Source organism: Tyto alba, unplaced genomic scaffold, assembly GCF_018691265.1.
Source record: "Tyto alba isolate M040663 unplaced genomic scaffold, T.alba_DEE_v4.0 Super-Scaffold_41, whole genome shotgun sequence".
NCBI lineage: Eukaryota > Metazoa > Chordata > Aves > Strigiformes > Tytonidae > Tyto > Tyto alba.
In genome coordinates, this window is record NW_024881317.1 from 23,710,075 (window position 1) to 23,730,459 (window position 20,385).

Here is a 20,385-nt window from a genome sequence, read left to right on the forward strand (position 1 = left end):
CTTTACAGTTTTAGGAAACAGCGGAATTGCAATGGAAAAACACACTAGCACCACAGATCTTTGACAATGTTGCATCAAATAAACTTAATTCTTGATTTTCTAAGTCTGTAGCTCTTTTGTCTTTATGACCTCAGCTGTAATTTCAAGAATTTCAGTTTCCACATCTTTTTTTCTGACCCAGTGTATTGGGTTTACACAGCAGGGCTTTGGTAGGGGGGGTCTGCAGGGGTGGCCTGTGTGAGAAGACACCAGAAGGTGCCCCTATATCAGACAGAGCCAGCTCCAAGATGGACCTGTCACTGGCCAAAGCCGAGCCCATCAGCAATGAGAGTAGCACCTCTCTGATAACGTATTTAAGAAAGGATAAAAAAATGCTGTGCAGCAGCTGGGAGAGAAGAGTGAGAAGATGCGAGAGAAACAGCCCTGCAGACATCACGGTTGGTGCAGGAGGAGGTGCTCCAGGTGCCAGAGCAGAGATTCCCCTGCAGTCCACTGTGAATACCGTGGTGACAGAGGTTGTCCCCTCTCACACCGACTCCCTCCCACAGGAGACATGGGCTCACGGAGGGCCACAGAGGATGTGCCCCGACGGAGGCTGCAGGCAGTGGAGAGCCTGTGCTGGAGCAGGCTCCTGGCTGGACCTGTGGTGAGGAGCCCATGCAGGAACAGGTCTGCTGGCAGGACCTGTGACCCCGGGGGGGACCCACACTGCAGCAGTCTGCTCCTGAAGGACCACACCCCGTGGAAAGGACCCACGCTGGAGCAGTTTGGGAAGAACTGAAGCCCATGGGAAGGACTGTCTCCTGTGGAAGGGACCCCGTGCTGGAGCAGGGAAAGAACATGAGGAGGAAGGAGCAGCAGAGATTAAGTGTTAGAAACTGACCCCAAACCCCTTTCCCCCGTACCACTCTGGAGGAGGAGGTAAAAGAGTCAGGAGTGAAGTTGAGCCCAGGAAGAAGGGCGGAGGGGGGGGGAGGTGTTTATAGCTTTCTTTTTATTTCTCACTACTCTGATACAACTCACTGGAAATAAATTAATTTCCCCGAGTCAAGTCTGTTTTGCCTGTGATGGTAACTGGTAAGTGATCTCCCTGTCCTTATCTCAACCTACACGCATTTTGTCATATTTTCTCCCCTGGACCTCTTGAGAAGGGGGAGTGATAGAGCAGCTGGGTGGGCACCTGGTAGCCATGCAAAGTCAACCACCACACCCGCCAACAAACCATTTTGCTTCTTGCATTGTGGCTTGAAAACTGAACTCCCAGTTGCTAAAAGGATCACTTACTGGTTTACACCAAGTTTTCACACCCCCACTTTCAAGTCATCAGCATAATCCCTAAAGCTACACAGCACATGTCCCCTCTCCTTTCTTACAATGGCAACATTAAAGCCGCCTGCTCTTCCCTCCACCCTGCAGGGCTGATTTCTGCCCATCTGGGTGATGCCCATCTCGCAGCCTCACAGCTCTGCATCTTTCCTCTCACCTTGCACTTCTTTGTGCCTTGCACCCCAGCAAAGACAGTACCACAGTTGTTCAAATGCCATTTTTGATCGTCACCTATCACTTTGCTTTTTCATGCATTCCTCTCTTACTTGACCAATCATTTATTTGCTAATCTTAATTAAAAGATTTCAACTCCCACTCCAGAAGATACGCAGTAAACTCCTCCACCTCACCCCTCCCAACAGCCTCTCTCGGGCCCCATCATTACCAGTGGGTTCTTGTTTCCTGGGATTTCATGACTGGTTTATGCCAATCTAATGAGTGCCTGCCACCCAAGAGGCAGTCACAGAATGGTTGACGTTGGAAAGAACCTCCAGAGGTCATGTGGACCAACCCCTTGCTACAGCTGGTTGCCCAGGAACGTGACCAGACAGCTTTTGAACACCTCCAAGGATGGACACACCACAATCTCCCTGGGCAACCTGTGCCAGTGCTCAGTCAACCTTGCAGTGAAAAATTGTTTCCTTATGTTCAGAGGAAACCTGAGTGCCCACTGTCTCTGGTCCTCTTACTGGCCATCGCTGGAAAGAGCCTATCCCCATCTTCTTTACTCTTACTTTACAACACCCATCAGGTGCTGATACACATTGATAAGATTCCCCTGAGCCTTCTCTTCTCTAGGATGAAGAGTCCCAGCTTTCTCAGCCTTTCCTCACATTTGAGATGGTCCAGCTCTTTTTGTCATGTTTGTAGTCCTTTGCTGGACTCTCTCCAGTATGTCCATGTCTCTCTCATACTGGGGAACCCAGCAATGGACACAGCTCTCCAGCTGTGGCCTCATCAGTGCTGAGTAGATGGAAAGGATCACCTCTCTTGACCTGCTGGCACTGCTCCTCCCAGCGCAGCAAGGACATATTGCTGGCTCATGGTCAGCTTGGTGTCCACCAGGACCCTGAGGGCTTTTCCTGCAAACCTGCTTTCCAACAGGGTGGCCCCCAGCGTGTATTGGTGCGTGAGGTTGTTCCTCCCCGTGGGAAGGACTTTGCAATTCTCCTTGCTAAACTTTATGAGGTTCCTGTTGGCCCATTTCTCCAGACTGCCAAGGTCACCCTAGGTGTCAGCATGACCCTCTGCCCTATCAGCCACTCCTCCCAGTTTTGTGTCATCAGCAAACTCACCGGAGGGTACAGTCTGCCCCATCATCCAGATCATGAATGAAGACATTGAATGGGACTGCGCCCAGTATTGACCTCCTGGGGTACTCCATTGGTTACTGGCTTCCAACTCGATTTCGCACCACAGATCACCACCCTCTGGGCCCAACCATTCAGCCAGTTTTCAATCCACCTCACTGTCTGCTCATCAAGCCCACACTTCATCAGCTTCTCTATGAGGATCCTATGGAAGACATCAAAAGCCTCACTGAAGGACAAGGTAGACAATAACCACTGTTCTCTCCTCATCTACCAAGGCAATCCTTTCATCATAGATGGTTATTGACTTGGTCAAGCATGACCTCCCCTTGGTGATCTGTCCTGATCACCTTCATGTTCTTCAAGTGCCTGGAAATGGTACCCAGGATTAGCTGCTTCATCATCTCCCGAGGGAACAATGTGAAACTGAGCAGCCTGTACTTCCCTGGATCCTCCTTCTTGCCCCTTTTCAAAAATAGGAGTGACATTTGCTTTCCTCCAGTCCTCAGGTACCTCTCCTAATCACCATAATCATTCAAAGATTATCAAGAGTGGCCTCACTGCCAGCTCCCTCTGCATTCATGGGTGCATCTCATGAGGACCCATGGACTTGTATATGTCCAAGGTAAGTATTCCCTAACCTTATGATCTCCCACCAAGGATATGTTTTCTTGCTCCAGACCTTCCTTCCCCCTGGTCTCCAAGTCCTTGGATTCCTGAAGGCCAATCTTGCTAGTAAAGACCGAGGTGAAGAAGGTGTTCAGTACCTCCGCTTCTTCCATGTGCTGTGTCACCAGGTCTCCCACCCCATTCAGCAGTGAACCCACATTTTCCTTAATCTTTCTTTTGCTACTTATCTACTTAAAAACTCCCCTTTTCGTTGCCTCTGACAACCTTCACCAGATTCAATTCCAGATAGTCTTTGGTTTTCCTACATCATAGCTACATACTCAGGTAGTGCCTCCACCTTCTTCCCAGGTTATTTGTCCCTGTTTCCACCTTCTGTACACTCCCTTTTTAAGTCTCAGATTTGCTAAGAGCTCCTTGTTCATCCATGGCGACATTGTGGCATTTCTGCATGACATGCTGTATGTTGGGATGGACCTCTCTTGGACCTGAAGGAGGTGGCCCCTTCATATCAACCTCCTTTCTTGGGCCCCTCTTCCCTCCGGGGCCTTATCCCGTGGGACTACTTCAAGCAGATCCCTAAAGAGTCTACCCTCCTGAAGTCCAGCATCACGATCTTGATTTTTGCCTGGCTACCTCCCCTCGGGACTCTCAACTCCACCACCTTAGGGCCGCTGCAGCCAAGTCTGCCTCTGACCTTCACATCCCCAGTGAGCCCCAACTTGTTGGTGGGCGTGAGGTCCAGCAGAGCACCTCTCCTCGTTGGCTCCCCCATCATTTGGCTCAGGAAGTTGTTATCAATGCTGTCCAGGAACCTCCGGGGCTGTTTACACCCTGCTGGGTTCTCCCACTAGCACGTATCCGGGTGGTTGAATTCCCCCGTGAGGACCAGGCTCTGGGAATGTGAGGCCGCTTCCAGCTGGCTGTAGGCTGCCTCATCCGCTTGTTCTTCCTGGTCAGGTGGCCTATGGTGGACACCCACGACAGCGTCACCCGTAGTGCTCTGCTCTTTAATCCCAAGCCATAAACTCTCAGGTGGCTGCTCACCCCTCCCCAGGCAGAGCTCCAGGCACTCCAGCTGCTGCCTCACCTGAAGGACAAGTCCCCTTCCTCATCTTCCTGCCTTGTCCTTCCTAGACAGCCTGTGTCCCTCCATCACAACACCACTCCAGTCACACGAGTCATCCCACTACCTCTCTGTGACACCAACAAGATCAAGAGCCCTGCAACTGCATACAGATCTCCAGTTCCTCATCTTTATTCCCCACGCTGCGTGCATTAGCATTAGACACTTCAGAGGGCCACCTCCTCCTAACACCCTTTCCTCTCACTGGCAGGATTAAGCAGACCACTACCTGGGCTCTCACGCCCCTGCCCACTGCTCCCAGAGCTCTGCAGTGACTTTTGATATTCCCCAGGCTGCCCTTGGCAGCATCACTGGTGCCCACATGGAAGAACAGCAGGGGAGCAGGAGCCTTCCTCAGACACCAATTCCAGCCTCAGTTTCCACCCTACCAGAGCCAGACTCTGCCTTTGTCTCCAGCCGTCCCCTCCTTCTCGCTCTCAGCCGTGTCTTGGCCCCCAGTTTGCACTCGTGCTCACTCCCCTCTTCCCCGACTCTGGCCTCGGTCCTCCAGGGCCTGCAGGACCACCAGGGCCATGCAAGCAAGAGTGGGTGGAGAAGGAAGAAAAGGTGGGATTGTCACTTTTCCTGGCAGCAGATCACACACCAATTTAAGCAGACTATGGAGCCACACCCTATCTTTTCTTCCTCCCTAGCCTCTCCTCCTCCTCCTCCAGATGCTCTGTTTCAGCCTCAGGGTGCAGGCTCTTGCTTCTATCCTGCCACTCATCTCTTTTGTCTGCGCTCCCAGGGATCCCTGCCTGGAGCTCCATTCCCTCAACATGCTTTCATCGTAACATCCTCCATCCCTTTTGCTTCTACAAAATTGAGAGGGAAAATTTCCATATAAAACAAAATCCGTCCTTGCTAGTACCTAAAAGCTGCATTAATCACCCTTGGTTTGGGAGAGGGAGAAAGCAATGCTTTACAGGGCCAAGGGGATTTCTGTCAATTTTCAATCCTCTTGTTTTCTAAATTAAAACATAAACATGCAGGGCAGGGTGAGGGGGGAGGTGGGAGAAGGAAGAGAAAAATAGCAAAGACATGGCTGCTGTCTTTCTTGCTTGCTACTTCGCTGCTGGGAAATTACCAGTGCAGCATGTGGTCCTACTAGCTTCTGGCAAGTTGTAGCCAATAAATTATAAAGCATTGATTTAAGAGGGGAAAGGAAGAAGAAAAAGAAAAGGCAGCAGTAAAATTGCTTTTAAATAACTCCAGTGTAGGTGGTGCATAAACAGGATACGTCACAACTCATTGAAAAATTCTTATTGGACAAATAAAGGATGACAGAAGAAGAAAAAGAGGGGGGAGAACAAAGGCACAAAGGTGTGAGAAAATTCAGAGGTCTTTAGTTTACATTTATACTTTATTCAAGTTCCTAGCTACCTTGGTGCATTTTGGGTGGTCAAGTCAAAAAAGAGGAAAAAAAAAAAAAAAAGTATTAAACATCTCTGGTTACCAGTAGATGGACAATTATGCCCAAGAGGGTCAGGAAGTACTTTGAATTCTTGCACATGTTATTGTGCACTGGTCTGTTCTTGCCAAAAACCAAATAAGCTCCACCTCAAAACCAGTTTGTGTCTTTTGTTCATTACTTCTGCTGCAAACCTCTTCCAGAATTCACTCCTCTGATGATTACAGACCGTCCTCTAATTTTCAGTGTAAATCTATTTCAGTCTGTTCTTGCATCATTCTTGCCCCTAAATTTAAAAAGCTCTTTTCTATAAACATCACAGCAGATACAAAGTGTCCTCTGTATCCACTCTCACTCTTTAAGGAAAAGCACCAGGAGCTGCATGGGTTTTGTTCATCTCCTGTAGTTTGAGTCCAGCCCTGATAAGGATACAAAAAACTGTCTGATGCTGATAAAGTACCCAGGGCAAACCCTACATGTACAGGAAGCACTTATTTTTTGAAGATTTAGTTTCTGATGGAAAAAAAAAGTGCTACAACTCTCACCTTAGTACTGTGTCTACTTCAGTACTGAAGGAGACTCATCCTAATTTACCAGGTCCTCGCCAAATTAAACTCATAAAGGTTTTTTAATTTCCCCTCAAGAAATCACATTTCTATTTCTCTGGCCATTCTTCCCTCACTTATTCCCATTTATCCCTAACAAACAAAACAATAGACTTCTCCATCTAAGTTATTTCTAGCAGGAAGTATCAATGCAACCCTGACTGGTACTGCAGGTTAACATAAATCCCCTGCACAACTAAGTCATCCTGGTCATTCAAGTCTTCCCATGACCAAACACATGCATCCTGCTTTTCAGTTGCTTCATCCCATTCCTACTCAGTCTTCAAGATCATCTAGGTTCTCCTGTAAAACATTCACAATTTTCCATGAGTTCTTACTCTGCAAATTTTCTTATTCAGCAAATTTTATCTACACAATCATCCTCCAAGGTCCTTAATGCACACGGTAACTGCGGAGCTATGCTAAAGCCATCCCTTGGGAAGTCTTACAAGCAACCCATCCCCAGCTGCAGATACCTCCCTTTTACCTGGTTCTGCTCCAAACTCATAATTCAACTTCTTCAATACAGCCATTCCCCACATGGCAGTCTAACAACCATCTCACTGAACATCAAGGAGATTAGGATCTACTCTACTCCAAAAATAAATTACAGAAGATGTATATCAGATTAATTTGGCATAAACTAAACCTATTTAATAATCCTTTCCCCCCCCCCCAAAAAAAAAAAAAAAAAAATCTTGCCCTAGAACCACTGTAGTCAGATCAAACCGACCTGAAGTTACACAAAACATCTGCTACCACCTTTTAAACATCTGGATATGCATAATGCCTTCATGCAGCATAGCTTCTAGTTTGAACAAAATCCAACCTACCAGATATGCAAATTCACATGCCGCCGCCTTCTTGCAGTTCTGTGATCAAACAGTAAACAGATCCCATCAAAAAATCTCAAAAGCTTGCAAAAATCTCAAAATTGGCCTCAGTAGACTCCAAAAAAAGGCAAAGAACTGTGATCAATTAAGACGATCCACTCAAAACACACACCCAGTAAATCCAGTTCTTTCTAGTTCTGAAGTGGAAGTGGATTAACTCACAGTTCTCAAAGCCTGTATCCTCACTAAGCCACAGAGATCCCACTGCAATATTTGGCTGACGTGAACTCCTTTCATCTTACACATATTCTATATAAAAATAAGCCAGGTAGGATTTCCCTGTTGTACTTTGAACAACTGAAATCACATAGCTGCCCCATGTCTAAAATGCAATATTAAGGTCAAGCTCTCAATCATTTTTCTAAAGGCCTTGTCACTCCAGCTTCTTAACTACAGCATTGTTCCCCTCTCTTCCTTTCACTTGCTCCAAATCTCCTCCTTTCCCTGCTCTCCAGACCACATCCATATCTATCTTCCTTCCTCCAAAACAACTGTGGCCCAGCCATGTCATTCTCATTTTGGCCACACCTAGGAAAGTTATTTACCCGTTATCTGTCCTATTAATATGGACTTTACCCAAGGCCGGTCAGAAACATAAGACCAAGTATTTCCCAAGCCACCAACTGCAACAATCAAACAGATAACAACAATCACCCTTTAAACAGCTATGGGAAACATAAAGACGTCAAAGTAATTCACAAAGTGATGGTAAAAAATTCCAATTAAGCATCAACACTGGCTAAATTTTCTCATGAAGCAGAGTCAGCTTAGGTTGTTCTCCCTCTACAATCCAATCATTCCTGCCTCTTACTGTAGTTTGCTTGTTCTTCAGCTTCCGGATAATTGAAAACAGCGTATTGAAAAATAAGTCTTTTTCTTGCTACTTTTTTTCTTCATCAACCCTGTTGGATCAAACCTTTTTTCTCAACAAGGTGACATACCCATTTCATATCACGTCTAAAAAGGTGTTCGAGTTAAAAGCACTGTAACTGAGCACTTCAAAGCCTGCTCAGTTTCTCAAGTTATGGTCATGTTAGATGTGCATGTCATGGTTAATAATCCAGACTTTATGTCATTTAACAGAAGAGCTTCTGAGAACGTTGATCAAAAATCCAGCTAGCTTATCTTCCATAGGTCAGGACTCTCCATCTTCTAGTACAAATTCAGGTGCTGCAGATAAATCGTTCTACCCTTCATCTTCAGACAAAAATGCTCTTTCCCTTATACATCCACCTATCCTTACCAAGAATCCTTTTTTTGGGGGACTGTCTGGTACCTGGCATCTGAATAATCACAGATTATACACTTTAGGCCATAATACAGCAGGGACCTTCCCTGCTACTTCTTGAAACTCTTTAGAAGGCGCAAGTCAAGCCACAGCTTTACACAGAAAATATCACGATACTCCATACTTTCACCATACCTCCTTGAGAAGAGTTTGTGTCTCAATCCCAGTTCTGGAATTAAGTAAGAAATTAAAAAACAAAAAAGATTTCCAAAATAGTAGAGTGCAATTTTTTGTTAGCTGTAAGAGATTATTACAGTCTCTCTCCCCTTCTCCCTGCCCCCCCCCCCAATACAGTTGCTTCTAAACCAACATTTCAACAGTGAGAAAAACATCAGGTATAGGGGAAGAAATACACACCCAAGAAATCAGCTTCATTAATGCAGAGTCAGGGATATCCACAGCATCTTCTCAGAGTGGGTTTGGCCAGTTCCTGCTCTCCTATTTCAGGAGTTTATGATGCATACTCCCAACAGCCTTACCTACAGCCTTCTCACACCATGTTTAATATTAGACTCGTTTACGTTCATTAACACCCCTGATAGGCAAAACCTTCAGCTCCTCATGCCTTGGTACTGATGGGAGCTATGCAGTGTGCTACCCGAGTGAGACTCGTGATGTCAAGGCAACCCACACCATCTCCCTTGGACCGCTCAGAGAAGCTGAGCGTGGTACCCATCTATGCAGGGACCCCTACGTGATCACTGAATTTCACCCATCCTTTTACCTGTCAGCCCTGCGACACCAAATTCCCGGGGTACTGCTAGAAGGCAGGGGGATGGTTTCTATTAGCTACTGCTAAATCTGGAGGCACACAATTACAGGCATTTGGGCACAAACTCTTAATAGCTTTGCTGAAACAGATGTTCCAGGAACAGGATGGAGCACCACGGGGCAGGCTGGAGGACAGCAGATACAGTGGAAAAGGTCTCCCATAGCAATGCATGCATCCCCGTGGAGTACAAGCATGGGAAGATCAAACAGGGAAGACATGGTTTTACAAGCTCTAACGTCGCCTTTTTTCCCAGTTTTTCCAGCACTTCTATTCAGAAAAATACTACAAAAATAATCTCACATCTAGCAGACGTAACTTGAAGCAAGAGGCTTAAAGGCTTTTCTTGGTTAAGTTACAGAATAAATTATTTCATTACAAGCTAAAAATACTTACTATCAGACATTCCTTCTCTCTTGAAGGAGCTCTTGAACTGATAATCCCACAACAAAAATAGGAAATACATTTTTAATGTGACTGATTAACATTTTAGCTCACTGGAGCACTCACTGAATCCCTTTCACCTGAAGGTTTTAATTCCAGACTGCTGACATTTTCTAAAAGTGCATTATCATTGAAAAATAAGTTACAGTGTTGACAGAGTGCAGTACTCACTGGTCTGCCTTAGGCAAGAAACGTGATTACGTGGCCGCACAGATCCCTCCTGGCCTCACCATTTTTCATGACATAAAAACCATTTGGCCATCATCTATTTGTTTTTGCTGCTGCTGAATTGAAGAGAAAGATAACAAAGCATCTAAATGGGACCACAGCAACCTCAGTACTCCTGTAAGGCATTTAACAAGCAAAGGGAGGCTCTGGAGCACTCAGGTACTACGACGGCCGTGGCAGAGACTAGCAGTCACCTCCCCAAATGTCTCGTGTTGGCATAGAGTCCTTGTTCATGGAGCTCGTGGAGGAGACCACACTGGGAGCCTGCCAGCTCTGCTGGCAGCCAGACCAACGTGGAAACCTTTCACCTCATCTAAAGGGATAAGGAGAGAGGATTCCTCCTCCTGTTCAACTTCAGGTTGGTTTATACGTAAACAGGATTGATCGTGTCTTCCAAAATAAAAATCATAAAGAAAGCGTATGGTCTTCGTACACAACGAAAAGCACCTCCTCCTCTTCATCAGCAGAAACCTAGGCTGGAGTTCCAAAGGGGATTCAGACCTGCTGTCTGCACCCCTGAGGGGCATTCACGAAGGCAGCGCAGACCCCAGCAGGGCAGCACTGGAGCAAGGCAGAAAGCCACTAACAAGGTTCTTGAGCCCGCCTCTGGAAACATGGCACCAACGCATCCTTCTCCCACACAGAGGGCAAAAATAGCCAAAAACAGCCTTCCACCCCACACACCACACTGCTTGCCTCCCAGCCAGCCCTGTCCCAAAACACACTTTACCACACTAACAGTAAAAACAGCACCCAACGTTCACAGCGTTACACGGGAGATTTTGGCACAAGTTTTAGGAAAGGTAAAATTAAATTGTGTCAGATCTCCTCTAGCCATGCTCAGAGCACAAAAACCTGTTTCAGGTAATGCTCTGCTGGTCCTCCCCTACAGCACTCTTGCACGCCTCATCCAAGTGATCGTTGATCACAAACACCTTGCTTCGATGCTCAAGGACCTTCCTAATCTCCTTACTACCCTCCTTTTGCTGGCAAAGAGTAAAAACAGGGCAAGCAAGCAACACTTAACGCCTCCTCACGTGCACACATCTGGGCTCACGCGTATCCCAAATCCTCCCCACAAGCACTTTTTTAGGCAAAGTGACTCATTCGCCACTATGATGCCTATTTTTTCCACCCTAGAGGACACTCTCTTTAAACTCAGAGAGATTTAACTAATAACATTAAAATTATGACTTACCAGTCTCTCGTTATCTTCTGAGGTTCTCTGGTAATGAGCTGCTAAAGCAATGTAATCCTGTGCCTGCTTGTTACACTCCAAACACTTAAGTCCATGACGGATTAGTCTCAATGGGTCCGTATAGAGAGGCAAGGCTGGCTGAGTGTTAGCAGAAATTCCTACCCCACCTCCCGAAGCAGCACTGGGCTTACACGAAGGAGAGGGCGAGTGCAAAGTCTGAGGAGCCAGAGAGGCTGAAGAGCTTGTAGGAGAAGGTGAAAACATTTGGTCGAAGGAAATTGGTTTCATTAGCAGCTGAGAACACTGCATGATAAATCCTTTGCTCTTATGATCTCTTGCATGTTTAAGCAAGCTACACTTATTAAAAAAAAGTAGCATAGTTGAACACTGAGTACACATGACTTCAATATGAACGCTTCGTCTACTATAGTGTTGAGTCAGGCTTTTCTCTAAGGCAAAGGAGTCCCCACATTCCAGGCAGCAATACCCAGAGGCAGGTAAATTAATACTGGTGTCGGGCGGAGGGCTAAGGTTTGGAGTATATATTGGCACTGGGTTGGCACTGTGTAGTACTTTATTAAACGCCTCCACGATGACAGGAGCAGCTTTCTTGACTTGGTGCACCAGCGGCACAGACATCTGCGTCACCTGGGGCTGATTTCGCCTCTGCGCGGATGACTTCGCTGTGACAGAAGCAGCAACGCTGTGCGGGACCAAGTTGAGATTTGCCAAGTGCACAGCCTTGGGAAGAAGGCTGGAGCTGGTCACGTTGGTCGGCTGCACCGCAATACCCTGCTGCTGCCTCTTCACGCCTACTTTTATGGCGCCGCCGCCGCAGTTTGGCAGTGGAGACAAGGACACAGCGCACATGCTGTTTGCAGCAATATCTGCTTTCACAGCATCTGTGTAAGGGCTCGTTACGTTTGACAGCTGGATAGCCACAGCAGCCCCGGTTTTGGTTGAATTCTTGCTAGCCTCACTTTCCATAACTGCACTGGTGTCAGGGGATGGGAAAGATTTGATAAACTCCTCAGCAGATGAGGTTTCCACAGGCGACTCTTCCGAAGATTTGCCCAACTCATCGTTTTCTGGCAAAATTCTAGTTACAGTTCTTTTAATTTCACCAGAGGATGTCTTGATAGTCTTTATTCTAACTTTGGGAATAGCTGGCGGAGAGCTGGCTGCCATGGAAGGAGAGCCTTTCCCGCTGCTGTCGCTGCAGACACTTCGAGGACTCTCGGGCTGTTTGCTGGCCTTCCTTACCACCTCTAAGGGGCTTCGGGGACTCTTTGGCGACTTGGGCATTTTTGGACTTCCCTTCGTCCCATCTTTAAAAGGACCAGGTTCCTTGGTAAGATTTGGCTGATCGCCTTTTGGGATACATGCAACCTTTTTGGCCTGAAGAGCTACTAACGCCGCCACGCAGGATGACAACTTTGAATGAGTTGGCTTTAACCTCTGGCGAGGTGGTACCGATGAAGACATGGTCAGCTCGGGCACAGACCCCTTACTTTCTCCTAAATTATTGTGAGGGAGGTCTCCAAACACCAAGCCTTCTCCAAGAAAGCTATTGGTATCTACCAAGTCCTTGCCTGACTCCACAAACCTCTCCGCCGCTTTGTCTTGTTCTCTCCTGCTCATTTCCAGCCTGTTCTCCAGCTGGCAGTGGATTTCCATCTTTTGTTCCTTTTTACAGTACTGATCAAACATGCTTAATTCGGGCTCTGGTACCTTCCTAAGATGATCTAGTACTGAAGCTCCTGTTGGTATATACATTGAAGGCGGCGGAAAATACGGAGTTTGGGCATGTTTGGGTTTATCACCAATACTGTTCTCTTTGAACGCATCCTCTGGTTCAGGGCTGGAAATCGGGCTAAACTGACTAAACGTTGGCAAAGGCTCCGACTTAGACTGGTCCAGTTTATCAGAGTAACTTCTTGAGCTGTCGCCATTAATAAAAGTTGACTCAAACTTGCCATAATTATGCACCAAAGCGTGAGCCTCCGACGGCAGATCGGACCCACGAAATCCGTTGTGTAGCAGACCAGTCCCGAGATGATTCCCCTCCTTTTCTGCTTCAAAGGACTCCTGACGACTCGTGTTCTTCACTATCACACTCACAACAGGAGCATCAGAGGGAGGCAAAGAGTGAGATAAGGACACATTCTCATCTATGCAGATTCCTGATGACTTCAGGTGATTCTCGTTCTCCTCCCCGGCGGATGGGATGGTCTCCTTGGCATCAAGGCTAGTCGGATCAGGGATGTCAAAAGCAGCCAAGAGGTCATCGAAGTCTGGAGTCTTCATGTCCCCCATGATGAAAGCTACAATTAAAAGCAAATAAAATATTTTGTCAGGTACATTTCCCCCGAGGACAAACTTTGTAAGACTCACCCGCATAAACATCTCACGTGACAAAACCCACAGCTGCCCAAAACGTTAACGCAGCAGGGTACAAAGGCTGGAAACATCTGTGGCAGACACTTCAGCTTCCATTTTAGCTATTCCAGGATTGACTGTTTATACACAATGTTAGCCCAGCTTTTGCAACACAACACTGCCATTTTGCAGGGCATCACCGGGAAGGAGCCTCTCCTGCCTTACCTGTGCCTGGAGATCAGCGGAAGCTCGGGTCCCCATCCTGCTTGAGCTGGCAGGGGCAGGTGACAAGTGACAGGAGCTGTTCACTCCTGTCCTGTGACACAAGCTGCCCTTTCCCAGGTTGTGGGCAGAGCTGCTCCTGCTGCTTCAAGCAACGTGGTGGGAGACAGCATCCCCTGTTCCCACAGTCCCCCAAGAACAAAGCTGGTTCACACGCGACCTTTTAAATGACACCAAGCTCACACAGGGGACATCTTTTCAACCTGTCAGATGCATCGCAGTCCAAAAACAGCTGTTGTCATGAGTCTTAACAGAAGATTCAGAAGTACACTAGTACATGGTTTCTTTTTTCGTTTGGTTGGGTTTTGTTTTTTTTTTTTTTAGAGCTAATAGGCAACAATCGCTGCCGATTTATCAACAGATTGTCACATCTGAAGAACTCAGTCCTCCATCAAGGAAAAGAAAAAGGCAGGAGTAAACAGGTGGCCCAAGAGAAACAGGCCTGAAAAGTGAGATGACTCCCTGCCCAGAGCAATTTAAATAATAGAAGTCGTCAGTAAATATTTCAATACAGCAGCTCAAAGCATGGTAAACTAAGCAGGGTTTATTTGAAACAGGAGCAATCCTTAATTAGATTAGAGGCTAAACTGCCCAAAGACAGAATAAAGGATCGCATCCGAATCATAACAAGAAATGGTGTTCCCAGCCAGCTCTCTCTCTATAAGCCCTCCAGAAGGGAAGTGGGGACTTAGACACTCGCCGCAGAGACCTACGGCAGCAATCATCAAGCTCTGATGATGCATAATGAAAACTGACAGCACGGAATTACTTGTCTTTGCTACTGTCAGGGATGCTGGTTTTCTCCTCCTTCATCAAAATATTTTCGAGTTGGTACAATATACAGACTTCCTAAATATTTAATAAGTCATTCTTTTAATACATGTTCCATTTAAACCCCAAATTTACGTGAACTGATATATATGCTGTAGGCAGGGGAGGAGAAAAAACCCAAAGAGCGTCGACTGAACCAGGAGAACACCAGTTCCTCCCTGGCAAGGAGCACCCATGGGCAAGGTAAGTCCTGCCACGCTCGCTTGACTCAGGCTGCATCAGCGCCGCCAAAGCCAGCGGCAAGAGAGGGAGACGGAGAGAGTGGCAAGAGCCCAGGAGGAGGGGGAAGAACTGGGAGCAGGGGTGGAGGCAGAGGGGAGGACCCCGGGACAAGGAGGAGGGAGAGGAAGCTGCTGTTCTTGATACCTGGCCCGAAGGCCGCCGATTTAAGGCTGCTTTCCTCATTTCCAATTGAGTTTAAAAGTTTGTCAAGTGTCGCATTAAAACCAAACAAAGGGGAAGCCCTCCTGCCAGACTGCTGGCATGGGGAACAATTTACAGAGCTGGACCAGGAGAAATCACTCCAGTGCAGAACAAGAGGATGTACTGGTCTTGGAGCTTTAGTTCAGCTGTGCCTACACACAAGGCCCAGAGGTGTTGCTTTGGTTAATCAACTGCAAAACACTCTGTGGAGATTTACTTGGCTTACGAGTGGCTCACTGTGGTTTAGCTTAAACTCGTTCGTGCTCTTAAATTCAACCACAAATATGAATGTCCACAGAGGGCTGTACAATAATTTGCAATCGCATCCCTCAGCAAGGTAGGGCAGCTGTGCGTTAAGTCTCTGGAAGCCCATAAGATTACCCACACGCTTTCACATCACCAGCACTTGATAAGGACGTTCGGAACATCACAGATTACTGCAGTTGGCAGAGAGCGTGGACCTGAAGCTTCCCCTTCCTTGGGGTGGGAAAACTTGTGCCAGCTGGGAGAGAGCTAGGCACCACTCGGCTCCCAAAATTTCTGGCACACAAATCCTTCCACAAGGAAGAAATTTCATCCATCACTTGGAATGCTCAAGCTTTATATAGAGAAAAGTGAGCTTGCCAATCGCTCTTGACTCTTCCGTTCTCACTCTCGACCACCTATCCACATCTTCTGAAGCAGCAGTGTTTTAAAATACAAGACAAAATAAATCCGGGGTATCTGCAGCATTACAAAATAGGCTTTTCTTGGAAGAAACCTTGCATTTTCAGAAGCGTTCATGTACACCTTTGAATCCTATAAAAGATTAGTTTATGCTCTTTGCTATTATGAGAGCCCAAGTATCTGCTCAAGTATTTCTCCATAAAACTGCACCTTGTCAGACGCGCAGCTACAATTTCTCAAAATAAAGCGAAGTTGAGCCCAGATTCTAGATAAGACCAAGCAAGTATTTTGCCAGCAGAAGTGATTTTTACATGACACAAGTTTGAAATCTTGACTAAACACCATTTATTTCTTTTCTCGGATAACAAACAGAAAAAGTGTATTAAAGGAAATTACGTCAAAGCCTTCTGCAAACTAGTTTGTGAGGAGGACTGAAAATAAGACCTCCATCCTTCATGTGCAAAGGACTGGCCTTAGAACCCAAGCTTGGAATTCAATTTTCTCTCTCTGCTTGCCTATGAAAACATGGAGGTTGAGATTTGCGAAGCAGTAGAAGAGTTGCATAAAAGAAGCAAAGGAGGAGGACTTACAGGGCAGAATGCACGTATTTCAGAGGGCGAACCCAACCTCACTACGGCACATTTCTCCTGGAGTCAGGGAGCCTGGAAGCCTCCGAGGCATCCAAAAAAGCCCTGCGGACTCGCTTGAGGCACCATGTGAAACCCCAGGGCCTTCTGCTGGGGCTGAGCTTCGAAGCTCGACAGCCGGGCAGAGGCACCGCAGGGGCAGCGTCCCCCACCCGCGCCGCACCAACCTTTCGCGAGCAGCGCTATTCCTGGGGGGTCTCGGGGGTCTGCAGCAGCTCCTCTGCAGCTCTCAAACCAGCACGTACCATGCTGTTCCAGGAAGACGTTCAGGATTGCCACCTAACAGGAAAAGCACAAAAACGCAATCGCACCAAAAATAATACAGGAAAATAATAAGCATTGATGAAGACGCGAAGCGATGGCGCGGTGCAAGGGGGAACACCTACCATGGGCTGCTCGCACGGGTGGGGAAAGGGCAGGAGTGTCCCGGGTGGGAGGCGGACGGGGATTGCCGGGCGGGGGAATGCTCCGGGAGGGGAGGGATGTCAGGAGCAGGGGCCGCGGGGGGGGCCCACCGGCCGGCCCGGGGGCTGTCAGGGCCGCGGGGGGGGCGGGGGGAACACCCCGGGTTTTAACACCCATTAAAGTTTCAGCAGCCCTGCGCGGGACCGCGCCGCGCCCCCGAGGGACGGGGAGTGCGGGTCGGGGCCGCCCCCACCCCCTCCCTCGCTCCGATCCACGCCGCCCCCACGCGCGACCCACCCGAGACAAAGGCCCGGGGCCCAAACCCCCCCCCCCCCCCCACCCTCAGCCCCGCCGCTGCCCGGGCCCCGCCGCCCGCGCTGACAGCCCGGCCCGGCCCGGCCCCGCCGCCCCCCGGCCGCACGTGGGCGAGCCCCGCCGAACTTAGTTTGTCCCGGGGCCGGCGGGGCCGGGCGGGGAGGTGGGGGGGGGGGGGAACCGGCGGCGGGCGCCCCGCGGGCCGGAAGAGCCGGTGCGGCGGGCAGGGCGGGCAGGGCTGGGGCTGCCGGCGGCGGGGCCGCCCGCCCTGCCCGCGGGGCGGCAGCACCCGCCCGCCCGCCCGCCCGGCGGGAGGAGGAGGAGGAGGAGGAGGAGGAGGAGGAGGAGGAGGAGGAGGAGGGCGGGGCGGGCCCCGGCGCGGCCCGGCCGGGCCGGGCGGCACTCACCCGCGGCAGGCAGCTCCTCGGAGGGCCCCGCCGCCGCCGCGGCCCCGCGCAGGCCTCACCCCGCACCGGGCACCAACGGCCTCAACATGGCGGCGGCGGCGGCGGGCGGGGCCGGGGGCGGGCCGGGGCACTGCGGACCGCCCCCCCCCCCCACCCCCCCCCCCCCCACCCGCGGGGCCCGGGAGCCTCCGCCCCGCCCCGCCCGCAGGGCCCGCGCCGCCGGTGCTCGGGGAGGGCGGCGGGGCCGGGGCCGGTGCCCACACACCCCCCCCCCCCCCGGCCCGGCTCCCGCCGCCCTGACGGGAGGCGCCCCCGGGGCCCGGGCCCGCCCGTCCCCGCTTCTCCGTTTTTCGGCGTTTTCTCACCGAAGCCTGGCTTCTAGAAGGAGGCTCAGCGCTTCTCCCCCTCCTCTTTTTAACTCCTTCCTCGTCGCGCCCCGCTTCAGCGCGGATGTGATTTTGCAGACGGCAGGACCGACTGGCCTGGAATCGGTCCCTTCCTTTGCGCAAATCTGCCACCGGCGTTACAGTCCCGCTGCCCCCGCGCCCCACGTCCCGCAGAGCTGGTGCAGGCCGCTAGTATTTGTGGAGTGCTGACCGCTCGGCATCTCCCTTAGCTGAGAAATTTCCCTATTGAGCCCTACAGGGTTTTTTTTGTTGTTGTTTGGGTTTGGTTTGGTTTCTTTTTTTTTTTTTTTTTTTTTTTTGCTTGTTTGGTTTGGTTGTTTTTTTTTTTGTTTTTTTGTTTGTTTGTTTGTTTGTTTTAATATAAATGTAGTGTTTCGTGCCTCATCTTCCACGGTTAGTGCTGGATTTGGCAGGGGCGCGTGACCCGTGTCCTGTGCTGGGCTCGCCGCTACGAGAGCACCCGAGGAGCCCGGCGAACGGCCGCCGAGGTGAAGAAGAAGGGGCTGAAGCATCTCCCGTCTGAGGCAAGGCCGTCAGTGCTGGGACTGTGCAGCCCTGGGAAGGGAAGGCTCGGTGGGATGTTATCAACACGTGTCAACACCTGACGGGGAGCGTAAAGAAGATGGGGCCGGGTTCTTTCCAGTGGTGCCCGGAGGCTGTGGGCACAAACTGAAGCACAGGAGGTTCCTTCTGAACTCCAGGAAACCTGTTTTCTCTGTAAGGTTGGCCGAACGCTGGCACAGGTTCCCCGGGAAGGTTGTGGGGTCTCCGTCCTTGGAGGTTTTCGCGAGCCCTCTGGATTTCCTGGTCCTGCCGGGGGTTGGGCCCATGACCTCTGGAGATCTCTTCCAACCGCAACCACTGTGAAGCGTTTTGTCTTCGGGTGTGAATATGTCACCCTCCCACTGGAATAGAAGACAAATATTTCTTGAGTTTCTCTTTCCTGTGGCTTGTCATTTTTAGCATCTACACCTGGCACTGGACGTACAGCATTGTTCATACTGCATTTGTTTCTCAGCTAGTTAAATAGTTATTTTTTGCCTTATCTGTCCCCTGGGCAAAACATTTCTTTTTTTTTTTTTTTTTTATTGACGCTAGTAGCTTCGCTTTCTTCAATTCTGACTTGGTGTCATCACATTTCTCCTTTTGGAGGTGATGGTTGGTCCCTCAAGACCAACAAAAGGGCAAGGGACCTCAAGAAGAGAAAACACTTTCAATATTGCAACTGTTACCACCTGTATTTTTAGCACATCTCTATGAAAAGCTGTTCAGGAGCTGTAAGTTGTATCGAGTAAGAGAGCTGACATTTCTTACACAGTTTGTAAAGATCTGCCACAGTCCTGAACAAGTTGTGGCTTGCAGCAAAGTCACTGTAATTTGAAGGTTTGTGCTAAGTAAGAGATAGAATGCCAATGGGAATTTAGTTCCATCCCAGATGGCCAAGGAGGAGAGGCAGCCCTAGAGTGGCTGGGTGGGAAGCTGCATTCCCCTCCCCTCAAGACAGCAGAGGCACAAAAAGGGCTGAGGAGAACCTATATTCTGTATGATATAAAAATCACATATTTTATTTTAAGTCCAATGTGGTAACTTGACAAATCTGGAAATAAAAAATTGGGTTTGTTTTTTTTTTTTGTTTGTTTGGATTTTTTTGTGTTGGTTTTTTTTTTTTTTTTTTTTTTAGGTTTAAATTTATCCCTTTAGGCTCATTTCGTGATCTGAGCTAAAGGATTTGACGTGGAAGAGAAAATAGCCGTAGATCTAAAGGAGCTGCTGCTACAGAGGAGCTCTCTGTGCTTGGGACGTGCTGAGGCTGGAGCGGGGAGCAGCGTCGGTGGGCACCCCCGTGCCCGGCTGGTACCTTGGGGAGGGAAGCCCTTGGATGAAATACTCTCAAAGCAATGTCCAGCTGCATCTGAGATCTTCATTTTTATTTCTTCCTCCTGCTTGGGGTTGTTGGTGCTTGCTTTTTAGCTGGGGGAAACTTCTTCTTCCCAGGTGCTAGCTATGTCAGAGGCTGTATGTAGGCAGGCGGGCTGGCAAGTGCCGTGGGACCCATTTTATTTATACATAACAAACATAATAAAGTCTTGAGCACTCATGCCTAGGCAACTGTCAGTTTTCAAATCAGCGATTAATTTGTTTCTGTCAGAGCTCAGTGTTATGGAGAATTACCTTGAGCGGGTTGCAAAACTTGCGTGTTACAAAACTATAATTAATGTTTCAAAAACTCCAGGGAAGCTTTATTATTGGCAGGGTGAGAATGAATCTCCAGACACAAACATTCCTCTAAGATAACAGTGTAGCCTTCGGCATTATCTACACAAAAAAAATCGGTGTAACTTAAATCAGAGTAATTAATTACACAGATGTCATCTGTATACATTTAAAACCATTTACA

At 48.9% G+C, this 20,385-nt stretch overlaps 1 protein-coding gene across 3 annotated transcripts in view; it reads right to left on the minus strand.

Moving 5' to 3' along the window:
* Window positions 1-17,690, minus strand: part of ZNF592 (zinc finger protein 592) — a 40,874-nt gene extending 23,184 nt beyond the window's left edge. For 2 of the 3 annotated variants that reach the window (XM_042804100.1, XM_042804102.1), the window contains exons 1-3: window positions 17,581-17,690; window positions 16,621-16,732; window positions 11,226-13,549 (exon numbers count right to left, since the gene is read on the minus strand). In XM_042804100.1, the coding sequence (XP_042660034.1) occupies window positions 11,226-13,541 (2,316 nt within the window). In that variant the 5' untranslated portion in view covers window positions 13,542-13,549; window positions 16,621-16,732; window positions 17,581-17,690. The remainder of the gene's footprint in view (window positions 1-11,225; window positions 13,550-16,620; window positions 16,733-17,580) is intronic. The other variant, XM_042804101.1, reaches the window with a different exon arrangement.
* Between the last annotated feature and the right edge of the window lie 2,695 nt (window positions 17,691-20,385).